This window comes from Vicia villosa, linkage group LG2 (genome assembly GCF_029867415.1).
Source record: "Vicia villosa cultivar HV-30 ecotype Madison, WI linkage group LG2, Vvil1.0, whole genome shotgun sequence".
Lineage (NCBI taxonomy): Eukaryota > Viridiplantae > Streptophyta > Magnoliopsida > Fabales > Fabaceae > Vicia > Vicia villosa.
In genome coordinates, this window is record NC_081181.1 from 12,526,635 (window position 1) to 12,544,211 (window position 17,577).

Sequence of the window (17,577 nt, forward strand, 5' to 3'; positions counted from 1 at the left end):
TCACCTGGAACTGTCCAAACTCAAGAGGAAGCGAGTTAATGATAAACTGTACAAGAAAAGATTCATTCACGTCCATACCTAAGGACTTCAATTTTGCCGCCAAATTTCCCATTTGTGTCACATGATCATGAATGGGTTGAGACCATTCAAACTTTTTAGTCGTCAACTCACTCATCAAATTCCCCACAATAGATTTGTCAGTAATTTCAGAATTTGAATACTCTTTCACATTTTTCATAAATTCCCTTGCATTTTCAGTGTTGGGTATAGATGGCTTAACATTGTCTGCCATCGTCATTCTCATCAAGTTCAAAGACAACCTGTTGGACCTTTCCCAAGCCTCAAAAAGAGACCTTTCATCTTCGGTACTATCCCCCGTAATGGCCGCGGGCTTTTCATTCATTATCAATGCCATATCCAAGTCCATAACACCCAGTTGAAACTGAATCTTTTCAGACCAATCAGCATAGTTCAGCCCATTGAACTTTGTCATTGCATTGCCCAGAGCAAACATATTAGTAGCAACTGCAAACATTTAAAACGCGCTCATACGTTAATGCTTTGAATAAACTTCAAGGATTCAAACCAATTACCTTTAAACATGTATCTAAATTCACCTTTGGGTGATTCATAAACACATTTTAATAAAATAAACCGATGCAAAATGAAGAATTAGTCATACTCAAAATAACATGCATGTCTATCTTTGGATATACAAGCAACGAGTAAATAAATACTTTAATTTCATTAATTATAAGTCATGATCCATCTTTGGATGATCTATATATGTCTTATAATAGTTATAATTTAACATGAATATGTTATTCATATCAAATCAAAATTTATTTTCATAATTTAGAATCGTAAACTTTAACGAATTCGATCACTTTGGTGATTAACAAATTCTCAATATAATAATTCTAAAGTAATTAGTTATTTATAATATAAAAAAAAATATTGTAATTTATGCACAGGAAGCAACTATACTAAAACGTTAATATTCGCCCTGGTTAATATAAAAGTTCATTACTATCCTGCACTGTTACTATGTAATAGTTACTATATCATCATGTTACTGTTAATGCAATTCCAATATGTCATATTAGAATTGTAGAATGATATATATCACATTTTTGGAACAGTGCGTTTGCATACTAACACAGTATGAGAATTGTCCTTACCCGTAATCAACATTATTGGTACTACGCTAACGTATATATAAGCAGTAGGGTAATACGAAAACTATCACAACTAATTTTATTTTCTATTAACGTTGCAATTTGAAATTTTCAACATCATACTAAATTATAATCCTAGAAGTTCTTCCCACCAAAATTTCCCGCCAAAATCTATAATAAATTATTAATTAATTAAATATATAATAAATCAATAAAAAGCTCACATAATTAAAAACTCTATTCATTTACTCATTCTTTTCAACCACCTCCCTACACAAGATAAATATTTTCTCACACTATGATACTCATAACCCACTTTCTCTTATATAATATTAGTTTACTAACTCCACGTTTTCAAATTAAATAAATGTCTCAATTAAAAAAATCACGAACTCAGTAACAATGAAAAACTAACTCAAAAGCCACTACCCCACTAACAAATAATAAAACTACCTCATATAATATTTTAAAATGTTACTCAAATCCCACTACCCCACTAACAAATAATAAAACTACCTCATACAATATTTTAAAATGTTACTCTTACATTTTGCTATATATACCTAAACTCTCATGTGTTCTCATACAATGTTTTAAAATGCTGTTCTATCACACAGTTTGTCATACCTAAACTCCCATGTGTTCTCATGTTTCATTCTACATCTATTGTTTCTTTTTTTATAAGTTTGTTTTCTCATTCATCCTTCTTATGCTTTTTCTATTCTTTCACAATCTTTGTCGTCTTTTTATCATACTAAATTATACTCTTATAAAGTTGTTTTACAAATTTTCTTTTCTTTGTATTTTAATTTATTATTGTTTGCTAATTTTTTTGTTATATTGATTTTTGCTGGATTAAATTTTGAATCATCAAAAAATGTATTTTGTTGACAAACAATTTGGATGTGTCATACTAAATTATAATCCTAGAAGTTCTTCCCACCAAAATTTCCCGCCAAAATCTATAATAAATTATTAATTAATTAAATATATAATAAATCAATAAAAAGCTCACATAATTAAAAACTCTATTCATTTACTCATTCTTTTCAACCACCTCCCCACACAAGATAAATATTTTCTCACACTATGATACTCATAACCCACTTTCTCTTATATAATATTAGTTGACTAACTCCACGTTTTCAAATTAAATAAATGTCTCAATTAAAAAAATCACGAACTCAGTAACAATGAAAAACTAACTCAAAAGCCACTACCCCACTAACAAATAATAAAACTACCTCATATAATATTTTAAAATGTTACTCAAATCCCACTACCCCACTAACAAATAATAAAACTACCTCATACAATATTTTAAAATGTTACTCTTACATTTTGCTATATATACCTAAACTCTCATGTGTTCTCATACAATGTTTTAAAATGCTGTTCTATCACACAGTTTGTCATACCTAAACTCCCATGTGTTCTCATGTTTCATTCTGCATCTATTGTTTCTTTTTTTATAAGTTTGTTTTCTCATTCATCCTTCTTATGCTTTTTCTATTCTTTCACAATCTTTGCCGTCTTTTTATCATACTAAATTATACTCTTATAAAGTTGTTTTACAAATTTTCTTTTCTTTGTATTTTAATTTATTATTGTTTGCTAATTTTTTTGTTATATTGATTTTTGCTGGATTAAATTTTGAATCATCAAAAAATGTATTTTGTTGACAAACAATTTGGATGTGTCATACTAAATTATAATCCTAGAAGTTCTTCCCACCAAAATTTCCCGCCAAAATCTATAATAAATTATTAATTAATTAAATATATAATAAATCAATAAAAAGCTCACATAATTAAAAACTCTATTCATTTACTCATTCTTTTCAACCACCTCCCCACACAAGATAAATATTTTCTCACACTATGATACTCATAACCCACTTTCTCTTATATAATATTAGTTGACTAACTCCACGTTTTCAAATTAAATAAATGTCTCAATTAAAAAAATCACGAACTCAGTAACAATGAAAAACTAACTCAAAAGCCACTACCCCACTAACAAATAATAAAACTACCTCATATAATATTTTAAAATGTTACTCAAATCCCACTACCCCACTAACAAATAATAAAACTACCTCATACAATATTTTAAAATGTTACTCTTACATTTTGCTATATATACCTAAACTCTCATGTGTTCTCATACAATGTTTTAAAATGCTGTTCTATCACACAGTTTGTCATACCTAAACTCCCATGTGTTCTCATGTTTCATTCTACATCTATTGTTTCTTTTTTTATAAGTTTGTTTTCTCATTCATCCTTCTTATGCTTTTTCTATTCTTTCACAATCTTTGCCGTCTTTTTATCATACTAAATTATACTCTTATAAAGTTGTTTTACAAATTTTCTTTTCTTTGTATTTTAATTTATTATTGTTTGCTAATTTTTTTGTTATATTGATTTTTGCTGGATTAAATTTTGAATCATCAAAAAATGTATTTTGTTGACAAACAATTTGGATGTGTCATAATAGAGGTTTGGTTAAAAGATTAATTAAATTATTTATTATCATATGTGGTGATTTTTTAAATTATTTTTTCATTATGTTTAATATTCATATATCTATTCGATTCTTTTTTTTAATTTATTATTGTCTACTAATTTTTTGTTATATTGATTTTTCACCACTAACTCATTTTATATTAAAATTCAACTTCTCATCTTCTCATCTTTATTAATTTATTAATAAATTTTACAAAAATTATAAAAGAAAAAATTATTGATAAAAAGTTATTAATATTGCTATGAGTAATCATTCTTCTATTTATGATTTTTATTTTCTTTCGCAAATTTTGCAATTTTATACAAAATTATACTCTTATAATACTCTTATAATGTTTGTTTTTTTATTCTTAGTTTCTTCATTTCTTAATTTATTATTCTTTGCTGATTTTTTTTGGTCATGTTTAATTTTTTAAGTTTAATTTTTGAAGACATTTTATTTTTAATTTAATTATTAATTGATTAGCAAAAAGATTTGGGGAGGTGTAGGGGTAATAACTTTGGGGAATTAATAATTTAAAGTATGATGATGTGAAATAGTAAAAAGTTTATATTTTTCTAAAATTGGATCTTCTTTAATATTTTGAATTTAATTTGTGAAGTTATTAAATCGGTTTTATATTTAATTATTTTTTATTTTTTTTATGCCAACCACCTCTGCCACTATTTTTTATTAATACTTAAATAATTAATAAAAATAAATTTAATTAATTAATTAAAATAAATCAATAAACCTCTATAACAACTCATTAGTGGAAAGTTATAACTCCCTACTTTCTTTTTAAATCTATGTATCTCCCCCGTCTCCATCATGAAAGGTGAAATAAATTATAAATTACCTTCCTCTTCATAATGCAATTATCATTATCAATTATATATTACTTAAAATTTTTGAATATCTTATTTTATCTCTAAATAAATTATTTGAAATGCAAAATATATTTATTTAATTAAATAAATACAAATCAAATTATTTGTTTAAACAATAATATTTAACAATTAAAATTAAATTAAAAATTTTTTGCTCATAAATCTTTTTATTATTTCATTTTAGAATCTCCAAACATATGTTTTTAATTTTATAATTATAATGACAATATTTAATTTGTTAATTGCAAAAAAGTAAATTAGTACATATAATTTTTTTATCTATACCAATTTATAATATGTGCAATATTTTTCTTTTTTCTTTTCTCTAATGTAAATTTGACTAATTTATACTCTTTGATTTTTTTAATCTTTTTTAATTATATTAGATTTTTTCTTTTAATAAATACACATTACTAATTTGTTGTTAATTTTTTTCTAAAGAAACAAAATTAATATAATATCACAATATTTCAAACTATTTTTTAAACATATTTAATTATTAATAATAATTCAATAAAATATATCCGTGCATCGCACGGGCAAATGTCTAGTATATATTAATAATTTAATATAACTTTCATACAAGTTAATAATTACCGGAAAATCATAATATCGGTAACCTTGCTCTGATACCAACTGTTAGCATTATTTTGTTTTGGATCTTGATATTATGTTTTTCACGGTGTTTTAATTTCTATGAATGAACAATAAAAACGTACCCGGATCCATAATGGCGATTCTTGAAAGCAATTGTTCTCTCCTCTCTTCCTTCTTCCTTATGTGTATCCTTGATGATGAAGATACTTTTGTATATTTGTAAGAAGTGAGAAGGAATGAGAAAAGTTGGTATTTCTTGCATAAGGGTGTCCTTTTATAGACACTTTATTCCAACAGTCACATCCTATCCCAATAGTTACGTCCTAACAGTCATGAAGAGAGAGAAGAGGGATTTGTATTTTGAATTTCAAAATAAAACCCCTTGGCTTAATTACCAATTAAACCCAAACAATCATCACATTTAGGTATCTTTATTTAAAGCCAATATTTATTTACATGAGTCAGGCCTAATTAATAAATAAATTAATATTAATCCAACACGGACACCCTTAATTTTTTTTAAATTTATATAAATGAATACTGTTTATTATTATTATTATTATTATTATTATTATTATTATTATTATTATTATTATTATTATTATTATTATTATTATTATTATTATTATTATTAAATAGATAGCCAACTAATGTTGTCTCATTGGTATTAATAAATGCATTATGTGTTCTCAACTACTACCAAATTTTATTTTTAGTGAAAGCAGACAAAAGGAGAGATTGATAATTATGCCAAGGATTTGATGCAACTTTAAATGATTTGCATACTCATATCTCTATGGTTGAAATGATGCCACTTTCCACATTAGTCAATAAAAATAATAGGTCGTGATCATATTTTCTTTATTTTTTATTTTAACTTAACAAGAGTCTTTTCAAGCATTATCCAAACATTATTTTAAGTCAAACTCTTTTGTTCCCCTAAAAACTACACTTTCTTGTTGTTAAATTTTATACTTTTATTTTAAAACAAAAACTTTAATCTCTCTATTTTAATATTGTTAGAATTTTAATTTTCGAACTCATGTAGCATGTCAATGATATGACAAAGTTTATGTGATATTATGAAATATCTATATTATTTAAAATTATTTGTTATTTTAATAATAATATAAATGATTATATTTAAAAAATAAGCTTAAAATTTAAATAAATAAAAATATAATATGATTAACACAATGTGGCTGTCATTTATTTTAAAAATTACATCAAAATATAAAATAATCTTGAAAAATGAAAAAAATGATTAGATATATCATTATCAGAACAACAATGACTAAGTTTTATCCCTCTAAGTGATGTTAGCTACATGAATCAACTTTTGTCATAAAATTCTTTCAAAGTTCATGTTTTTATTCAAATCGTTAATCTCGAAATCTTTCTCAATAACTTTTTCATAATTTTTTTAGGTCTTCCTCTAATTTTTTATCATTTTTTTTATCTGGTATACACTCTTTACCATAGAATCTACATGCCTTCTCTCTACATGCCTGAACCACTTAAGTCTATTTTCCACAATTTTCTATACTATAGGCACTACCCCAATACTCTCTCTAATATTTTTATTTCTAATTTTATCCTGATGAGTCTTACCACACATTCTCTACAACATCCTCATCTCTGGTACACTCACTAAATTATATATTTTTAATTAATAATATTATTATAAGAATGCGATTAAATAATAGATAAAATATAAAATATAATATATTAAATATTAAATTTTAATATTACAAAATTAAACTTAATTATGTTTAAAGCATATAAAATAATATTAAAAATACTAAATTAAAATAATATGTTATAGTAAAAAAAATTAAAATCAATTAATAATAGATTGATTTAATACATCATTCTAATATAAAAATACAAAGTATTAAAATATATGTTTGAGGTTTGGTTTAGTTTTGGAAATTCAATTGAAAATTTGATCCGGTCCAAACAATTTTCATAAAATGACATCCTAATAAATTCAATAATATTCATCAGATGTCTTTAAACAATTTTGAAAAGACTAAATGATGTTGGGTGAGAATGTGGACTATGAACGGTCTAGAGAGGGGAGGGGGTGTGTTTGAATAGAACTTCCATATTTAAAATTTCATTTGAAAAGGTTTTTAACACATTTTCGAAAAACAAAGTTTATAGAAGCAAATTTTGTGTAAAACAGATTATGACTATATTGAGAGTTTCACAAATATGCTTAATGAGTTTACACTATATCAAATTGAACTACTGAATTTCACCAAAGTACATACTAATCGGATTGTAAAATTATTCAATTCCATAAGATGTCTTATCAAATGATTTTCAATCACGAACAAAAATTCTACTATCACAAGTCTTTAAACTTAATCCACACTAAGACAATGTTGAATTACCAATTTTAACATAACCTACAATTTATTCAACAAATTGCTACTAACAGATAAACCCATCAACATGCAAAGCTAGAAATCAATAAAAACTACCTAATCATGCGATCAAGTACAAAATTAATTGTCTGAGAGATAGAGAATTGAGTAAACTAAGATTTATAGTGGTTTGACACGTTCGTCCTTTCTTTGTACTTAAAATCCACTATTCAATGGTTGTCCATTGAAATTTTGTTGGCCTCCCTCTATGATTTGCAATAATATTACAAGAGTTCGTACAATCACTAGTCCACAAATAAATGTTGAAAATAAATTTTCTTCTATTCTGGATATTGACTTGTACACGGCTCCATGAACTGAATTTAAGCAAAATCTTTACTCGAGACCACTTCTTGAACCTTCTAGCCCCAACAATCTGCTCCTAAGTCTCCGTTTGCGGCGATTTCCATACAAATTTGTTGGTACCTGGAGCGTTGGCTTGTCCGAAAATCGAAAAGAACTCATATCCTATATGTAGACTTTCACACAATACTATCAAGGTCAACTAGGAGAGATGAATCTTATTATTTCCACTGAAGTTGTTATAACTAATCACAACACCACAAAAATGAATCTCCTCAATCAATCACGAAACTTTCAAGATAACATTCAGATCCATGCAACAAGGAAAAAGAATGAGATAGAAGATGAAAGAAATAATTTGTAAGTGTTCAAGAAAGATTCAAAACTCTTTTGAAAATCTAAGAACAAATGGTTTGTGAGTCTTCAAATAATCAATGAAAGAATTTTTTTCTAACATTATGAAAGGTTTGAGAGTTAAAAATGATTTATAGGTGCTAGAGATGAAGCATAAAAGTTGGTGAAAAATTCATGTTTGATTCAAGTCAAGAGCATTTGGTGAATTGAGTCAAGTTAGCAAAGTAATGTGGAAGAAGATATACACTTTTTTTAGTGATTCCAGTCAAGACTAATGAATGATTTGACTCACACAGCCTATGATTCGAGTCAGCTTGGTCATGATTTTACTCAAACTTGGCAGAGGCTGAAGAATGGTCCGTAATCCAACTTATGCACAAACTGTGATCCGACTCACAGAGTGTGTGATTCGAATCAAAGCAAGATGCATTTCGATTCACAAGTTGCAACAAAGCTCTGGTTCCTTTCTTCCTTGTTTGATTCGACTCAGAGGAATGTGTGATTCGGATCACACTTCCAAAATTTCAAAAACTCAAGTTTTCAACGATCTTTTGAGATTCTACCTTTGGCATGACTTAAATAAATCTCAATTATAGTTCTTGTTCCAAAAACTCGACTAATTGAAGTATAATGTTCATACTCAAACACTTGGAATTATGCAAGCTAAAACACAATCAAAAACTCGATCCTTAAAGATGCCTAATTGAAGAGGTGACTCAAATATAAAACTAAATTCAAAGTAAAAGCTTAAGGGACAAACAACAAAACCACATAGATGTCTCCCCTTTAATGTATCAGAAACATGCAACTTCAAAGGAGGCCATACAACATTCAATATTTTCAAATAGGAGTTTTAGAAATATCTATTAATTGTCGATACCTCTAACAAGGTGGGTGATGAGGTGTATAGACACATGCACAAACAATGATCATTATGATGTATCTTCTATTTCTGATGGATTTGAACATTTTCACAGACAATAGTGTCACCTACACCACTTGGTATATTTAGAGTATTTTAGAGATTTAGATATGGCCGATGACTGCACCTGGATATATGACTCTTTTATATATCATATTCATATAATTATTGAATTATTTGTTGAAAAATATTTTATTCAATGTTGTTTAAGTATATATTGAAGCAGACATGAATTTATCAACATTTCTAGGTATTGGTGCTAGTTCGTGTACATGCAATATACTCCCAATCATCTTATCGTCTTTGCTCTTCATGTCTTTAGTACAAGGACCATATTTTGTCTGTGAGGACCGTGGTGTCCAGATCCTACGTGGTTGGGAAACTATATATAAATGCATGAGGTGATATTTTAAGATGTAGTTAATCCTCTAACTACTTTAAACAAGAAACAATGGTTTTAGTAGATTTTATACGAGAACAACCACTTATATGATTCTCAATTTGGAAGGACAGTCATTTATACCAATTGAGGAGGAAGTTCTTGCAAAGAAGGCAACACTAAATGAGGGTGGCATTATGAGTGATATTATCTTGGATATGCTCGCATCCGAGACTTGGCTTCTAAATTACTATCTAGTGGAATTGTACAGAAGGGCATTGATGCCCATGTTGATGTTTAAGAGATTTTGAAGGAAGCCAATACTTGCATTACAGATGAAGAGGTTAGACAAAATGCGCATTAGTTTTCGTGTAATGCAGCATGATGCATTCTATTTTGGAACATCTGGTTATATTTAGGTAGTATTTTGTGTGCCATTATGCATTTGACATCATCAAGTATTTCCTTTAACATGTTATATTGTGCATTATTTTAGATATATTATGTCATTGATTTCTATTATGCGATATAGATTGCACCAACCTTGATTTCACTAATGATAGTAATATGAAAATCATGTCATCTAATACAATATAAAAATTTAGTTGAGCTGGAGTAACCTGGCTGTCCAGTCCAGTGACATACATCCCTGTTGCTATACTCATATTTGCAACAGGGAGGCGAAACAGCAGCGACAGTGGCAAAAACGGCTACAAGAACGGGGAGAACGATATGGCAAAAACCAACAAGGACAAGCAATAACAACAAAGCGAACGTTTTGATAGACATAAGACAGGTTACATATATATGAATCATTTCTCAGAATCATGCTTACTAAAGCGTCTCAGCATTTTGTCTATGTATATACTCTAACTTAGGCCGCGCAGTTTTTGTGATCTATCTCTATAGATCATGTTTTAGTGAGAACATGGTTTCTTTGCAACATGCATATTAAATTGCTAGCAACAACTTTTGGTAGTGTTGATTTAATTACTAACGGTGAACCTCTTTCAATATGAGGGGAACGTGCTTTCTTTGATTTAAACAAAGAGATATTACAGCAACTATTTTGAATTTTACAAGGCAGTGAAACTCACATTTCAGCAGAACGATTGAGCAGCAAAACCGCTGCTATGTCAGCATTCACTCACTAGGGAGTACATTGAAGAAATGATAAACCTCATCTTCGTCAAAGACACCTACCTCTGTTGAACAAACAGCGCAGCAGACTTGTTTTAATTTTTCATTACTAGATGAAATTGCATCGCTCCCACCAAATTCTTTGTCCCTTCTATTTCTTTTTCTTGATTTCGAGCTACTTTGCATCATAACTGGTTTATCCTCAATCTTGCAGTTTGTAACAAATATCGCTCTATACTGGGTCAAATATTTCTCGTGCCTGTAAAACACAAATGAAGTCACAACATACCACAAGCAGTAGTTATACTAGTACAAATTCCAATCACCAAAAATCAGCATTTATGTAGCGTTTTGTATGCAAACTGAATAGAATTGAACAACATATTACCTTTGACATTCTAGGCAGAGTGTGGTGAAGCAAGCAGGGCAGCAAAGCACCGCATCAGAATCACGTCCATGTCTATTTTTATGAATCCACTTTTCATCCTTTTCGTCAAGTTCAGGATCATAAAACTCTGGTTTCGTTGAGTAGTCAATCTCTTCATCATCAGAAACTGACATTTATATCAAATAAACAAAAATTAGATGGTTAGGGCAATACGCAGGACAGTTTTTGAGGACATACAAGGCGGACTACCCCACAAGACCTAAAGTTTGACGCATTTGAAACCGTTATTAAATAAAAGCCTCATAAAATAGTTGTCAAGATTAAACCACGGAAAAATATATCCCCTATTTGATTTGCCACACTTCAACTGTAGTTAACCTAGATAGGACCTCTGAAAACTTTAGAAGATGCAATACAATGTCAAACATTGCATATGCTGCTGGAAAACACTCTCTCTCAACAAATTATGATTCCTCATCCCTCCTTCAAAACCCTAGATTTCCAAAGATACTTAACAAATTTCTAACCACTAACATTTGCCTATAAAAAAGATGCAACAGTTACATTTTTATTGGCAGGTAATTTGAAATTAAGAGAAGCGTGATAACTATTCAAAACAAAACAAAAAAGTGAAGTTAATAATTACCAGTTTGTTGTGAATTGGTGGGTGAATTGGCATCTCCTTGTTCCATCTCTGGGAAACCTCACGCTGTGAGAGAGAATAGAAACGAATTGAAGATGGAAGTGGAGCCTTTGAAGCCCACAACACTATATTGGGCCTGGGTTTCGCTAAACAAATTCCATTAAAATACTACTAACACCATTTTTTTAAATATTTTTTGTTAACTTTTGATAGAGAAACAAAGGTTATTGTAATAATAAATTTTAAAAAATATAAATTAATTTTAATTATTTATCGAATAATGTTAGCTAGATTCCAAATAATTTATAATTTATGTAAGATGATCAAAATTCATAAATTATAATTTATAATTATAATGTTAATATTAATTTCTCTCTAATTATTTTCACATAAATATTAATTTTAGTTATTTATCGAACATTGTTAGCGATTCGATTACACTTTTTATTTTATGTGAGATGATCAAAATAATTTATAATTTACGAATAGGTAAAACAAATATTTATATTAAAATAAATATATGTATGAGTTATTTAGTGTAGAAAATTTTAAATTGACATTTAAAAAGAAACTCGATAATTAATTTTCAATTTTAATAATTCATTAGAGAAAACACCTATCTAGTTTATGAAAGAAATATCCATCTCTCTTATCTATATAATTTTATTTTATTCAAAATTTTAATCACTATCCTAGTGTTTTTAAATTCTGAATGGTCGATCAAACCAATTGAATTGAAAATCAGAGAAATTTTCAATTGGTCTAATTGCTGGATCAGTTAAACCCAGCTTGAAATATTAAAATAGTGAAAATCGATTAGAATCAGCCAAAATCAACTAATCATCAATTTTGAAAAATCGGCGGTTTAAATACTTGCTTTATTTTTTCCTCAGATTAACGACATTGTTTTGATAATTTTTTTTAAAAATAAATTAAAATATACATAGAATTTCTTTAAAACTTATTTGAAACAATTTTTTTCTTTGAAATTAAATTTATTAGTTCAAAATTTATTTAGAATTTGAATTTAAAGAATAAACTTTGTAAAATTATAAAATTTTAATATTTCGTAGGCGTCGTGAATTTTTTTAGAAATAAAAACAATTGATCGGATCAGTTTAACAATTATAAAATTTTGTTAGAAATCAAGTTTAATCCATTTTATTCATGTGATTCGACTAATGACTCAGTGGTTCGATCAATGAACCAATGACTTAGTATCTTTGTAACACCCCTTTTATTCCCCAAAATAAATAAGCATATAATCAGAGAATAAGCATGCATATAACAAAAGGGCATCACATCGATGTTTTCAAAAACTAAAAGCCTTTAAAAACAAACAACATTTACTTACAATATATGATACACCTGGTCATTTCAAATAACACTTCTCAATTGATCATATTTTATCCAGAATATGCATTCACAGCAGAAACTACTAAATACTCATGTGTTTCATAAAATGATCCATTTCCCATACCATGATCAAGTCTCAATAATCATATCAACATAAATTAAAACATAATTCAGAATATTTGGCTTAAGAGCCTATCAAACAACAATTAGTAACATAACAGGTTCTCAAATCAAACGTAATACATAACCGAATAGAAACATGAGTTCAAATAACTAGTCTACCCAGTGTTACATGACCAGAGCATCGACTCACTACCTAATCTCCAAATAACTCGGAAGAAACTCCGACTAAGATCACACGCGAGCTACTAACTCCAGAACCTGCATGTCGCCAAACGAGGGCAACATTAAAACAGAAGGGTGAGAATACGAATCATTTTGAAGAAAGTATAATGAGATACAATGGTTAAATCAACAATTATAGGAATACATTAGACCTTGCCTAATCATGTAAATTAATACTAATCAATATAATCACATACATTAAACGCACAACAAGTATAAGAGTATAATATCTCAATACTATATTCTCAATTATGCACATAGCCATAATTATCACATATTCCCGCATTTAACCAATTACGTATTCAAACATCACCCATTCTCAATTATCAACTAATACAATATCACCACAACACCAAGTGTACGTAATCAATTACCAAACTCATACTCATAGCATTACGACATCGATGCACATAATCAATTGTTCACTCGTACACTTATCACAACAACATAATGCACATAATCAATTATCACAATCATGCACATATCACGACTACATAATGCACATAATCAACTATCACATAACTCTAGTGTGACTCAATGAAACATGTGACACTATGCATGTGGTACCAATGTGAAATTCTAAGTTTCACCGGCCTCCGATTCATATCTCTAGAATCTAAGCCACACTTCCGATCCGGACAAGACCAAAGTCCACCAATTGTAAACATATAGTTTACGGCTTCCGATTCACTCTAGAATCCAAGCCCGCTTGTGTTTCAAAGCAAATCCACCTATGTTTCAAGGCACACTATGATATGAATGTATGTACAATATCACAAATATATGCAATTAAGATCATCTCTACCATCTTAACTTTCCGCATATCACAATAATTCAACCCTATGAATTATCCACCAATTGTACACAACATTCACCACACACACATCATTCACATACAAGAGGTCAATTAATCAATTACGATTCACACAATCCAATTAACACTAGTAACCACACTATCTCATGTTAATTCTCATTTTGCCAATTATACATGAACACACACTTTCAACATCAAGCAATTAATCATTAGAATTAATATTAACCAACTACTCACAGAGAATCAATATTAGCACAACATCATTGGCATGGAAATATATATTTCTCAACATACATATTCAAGACAAAACACAATTACGGACAAATCCTCAAAATACTGTAATTTACCGACAAATCGAATAATTGATCTAATTCCAAATTTATTCCAATCAATTGAACTCATTGAATTAATTCAGCTATTAATTAAATCAACTAATTAATAATTATTTTACATTAGTTCTAATTTACTCTATTATTTTCTATCACAAAACCAATATTTGATATAAGTAATATTCAAATTTACCCAATTTCGGTCGGTTCGTAAAACATCATCATTTCAACAAAATAACACTATCATGTTAATCTACTAATTAATTTTAGCTACCATGTAAATTTTCATTAAATTCCGGACAACTAATTATACCGTTTAATTCATCCATTTCGGTCAAACGGGACTGTTTTAATTACATGTTCAATAATTGCTAGTGTTTCACAATTCTTATTTCTCCTACTGTTTTCCATTATGTATATCATCTCTTAGATTATGATTCATTTTCACTATTTATACCATTAAATATGTTTCTTATTTAAAAAAAAAAACAAGCATGGAGCGGAACAGGACATATATATATATATATATATATATATATATATATATATATATATATATATATATATATATATATATATATATATATATATATATATATATATATATATATATATATATATATATATATATATATATATATATATATATATATATATATATATATATATATATATATATATGGTATAGCAAAACAAACAAAAGAGGCCACACACTGTCAGATAGCATCAAAACAAAATGGTATAGATTTGTTCCATTTCTATTATGCATATTAATTTTTTTTATATATTATATATATGTTCTTTAAGTGGTAATATGGTAATAAGAAAACAAACAGCCACCGAACGTAGCCCATGTATGCACAGCAAGAAAACAAGATAAAGGAACACATTGGAAGTAGCATAAGCACAATGTCGTTCGTCATAGTACATGAGTATCGTCCGTCCCCTTGCTATTAGTCACCGGACGACATAGCTCCCATGAACATAGCATTGCATATTTATTCCAAATTCAATTTAACAGCAACAACAATTTCCATGACATATAACCAAAAAATCAAGATAACATATATAGATTCAATCAACAAAATTAAATCTAATCATGTTAATCTACCCATTGACCCAATCATACTAGCCCATAATAATAGGGATTCTCCCCCTTACCTCTTGATTTCTCCTCCAAAACCCTAGCTTTCCTCTTCTTGTTCCTCTCCTCCACTTCTATTCTTGAAAACCAGCAAAATGAAAATGATGCTTCTACCCCTTATTTCCTCTCTTACTATATTACTCATGTTAGGCTTACCCAAATAATTCCACTTTCTAACTAATTAGGCCCAATTGATAAAATAGAGTAGTCAAATCAATAATTATGCTCCAACAAATAATATTATTACCCTTAGTATTATTTTCCGATTAATCCAATTAAATCCGACTTTATCTCAAATAAATAAAATCCAATAATAATATTATTTCTAATATTATTTCTCTACATACTCCACTTTATTAATTCTTCGATTAACCAAATAAATTCCAACTTCACTTAATAATCCGAACATGTTTCTCAATAACACCGACGATCCAATTAATTATTAAACTTCGTCCAAATTAAGTAAATAATTCCTTATTTAATTTAATTAGCCAAATAATAAAATTCGGGCTGTTACAATCTTCACCAATTTTTAAAATATTATAATATCACATAAGTTGCATAGTCCTAAAATTCTACCGTTCCACGAAACAAATACAATTCTATATTTTATAAATTAAAATAGGTGGACAGTCCGATATTTTTGATACTCTTAAATTTAGATGGATGTGAATACCTTATTCAATTAAATAATATTATTCAAAATTATATCACTTTTTAAAATTATTTTATTTTAAAAATATTAAATTTCAAATTAATTTTCCCTAAATATACTTCTACCCAAATAAAAATCATAAAAACTCATATCATATCACTTTTTAAAACTATTTTATTTAAAAAAAAATTTAATTAATTTTCCCTAAAAATACTTATACCCAATTAAAAATGATAAAAACAGAGTAACAAAAGAAATTTACCTAACCCCCAAAGGTTGGTCTAGTCACTAGACTCTAGTGGTAGAGGCTTAGATTTTGAGAGTATGCTCCTCTCAAAGTCCTAAATTCGAATTCCGCTGCCGATGTTAGGAAAGGAAATTATATTCTATGATTCTTGTTATTATGAGAGTTAATTGCATCCATGATTCTTGTTGTAAATATGGTAACATGGGAACTGTCATATCAGTATAATAGGAATAGGTTGCTGAATTATAGGAATAGAATCATCTAATTAGAGAGATGTATATGTGTATATAATGCTCTAATGTTTCTGAATAAAATACAACCAAATTATTTTTTGGCTCTTGAGGTTGAGATCCAAGCATATTTAACATGGTATCAGAGCCGGGTTAAGGACTGCAATGTGGGCGTTTGGCCCATGCCCACGCTAGGCGTGAGGGTGGGTGTTGAAGTTGGTATTTGTGAGTTTGTTTGAAGTCCCACATTGCTTAGGTTCCCGGACTGTTGGGTGTATAAATATGTGAGGACAACCTCACCTCTTGAGCTAGCTTTTGAGGTTGAGATCCAAGCATATTTAACAGATTAGTCGATGGTATGACTGAATACGAAGATTTAAAATAAAAAACAAAAGAAGTTTACCTAATACTCCATTTAATAATAAGAAAGTTTAGTAAATAGGACTTATCACATTTTCATTTACACATTGCTTGAAATTTACAGAACTATGATACATTTTGTGGAATATTTTTACTAATAAAAAACATAATGACTATTTATTGTTTACTATCTTTCCTTTCTCCATTATGCTTTCTGTAGACTTATCTTTAGATGAATTTACATTCACTTTGCCATGATTTTGCAGATACGTAATTCTCATGATGTAAATTCCTCTTTGAAGATTAATCATTTGGAAAAGACATTATTTATCAGTCTTCATTCTTCAATCAAGCTTAACTTAA

At 28.3% G+C, this 17,577-nt stretch overlaps 1 protein-coding gene across 1 annotated transcript; it reads right to left on the reverse strand.

Annotated features, from left to right (window-relative positions):
- Positions 1–8,938: 8,938 nt before the first annotated feature.
- On the reverse strand, positions 8,939–11,858 carry LOC131645906 (uncharacterized). Its single transcript, XM_058916099.1, has 3 exons — positions 11,738–11,858; positions 11,092–11,257; positions 8,939–10,962 (listed from the first exon to the last, which is right to left on the reverse strand). The coding sequence occupies exons 1-3, from the start codon at positions 11,781–11,783 to the stop codon at positions 10,707–10,709; spliced, it is 468 nt and encodes a 155-aa protein (XP_058772082.1). The 5' UTR covers positions 11,784–11,858; the 3' UTR covers positions 8,939–10,706.
- Positions 11,859–17,577: the final 5,719 nt, after the last annotated feature.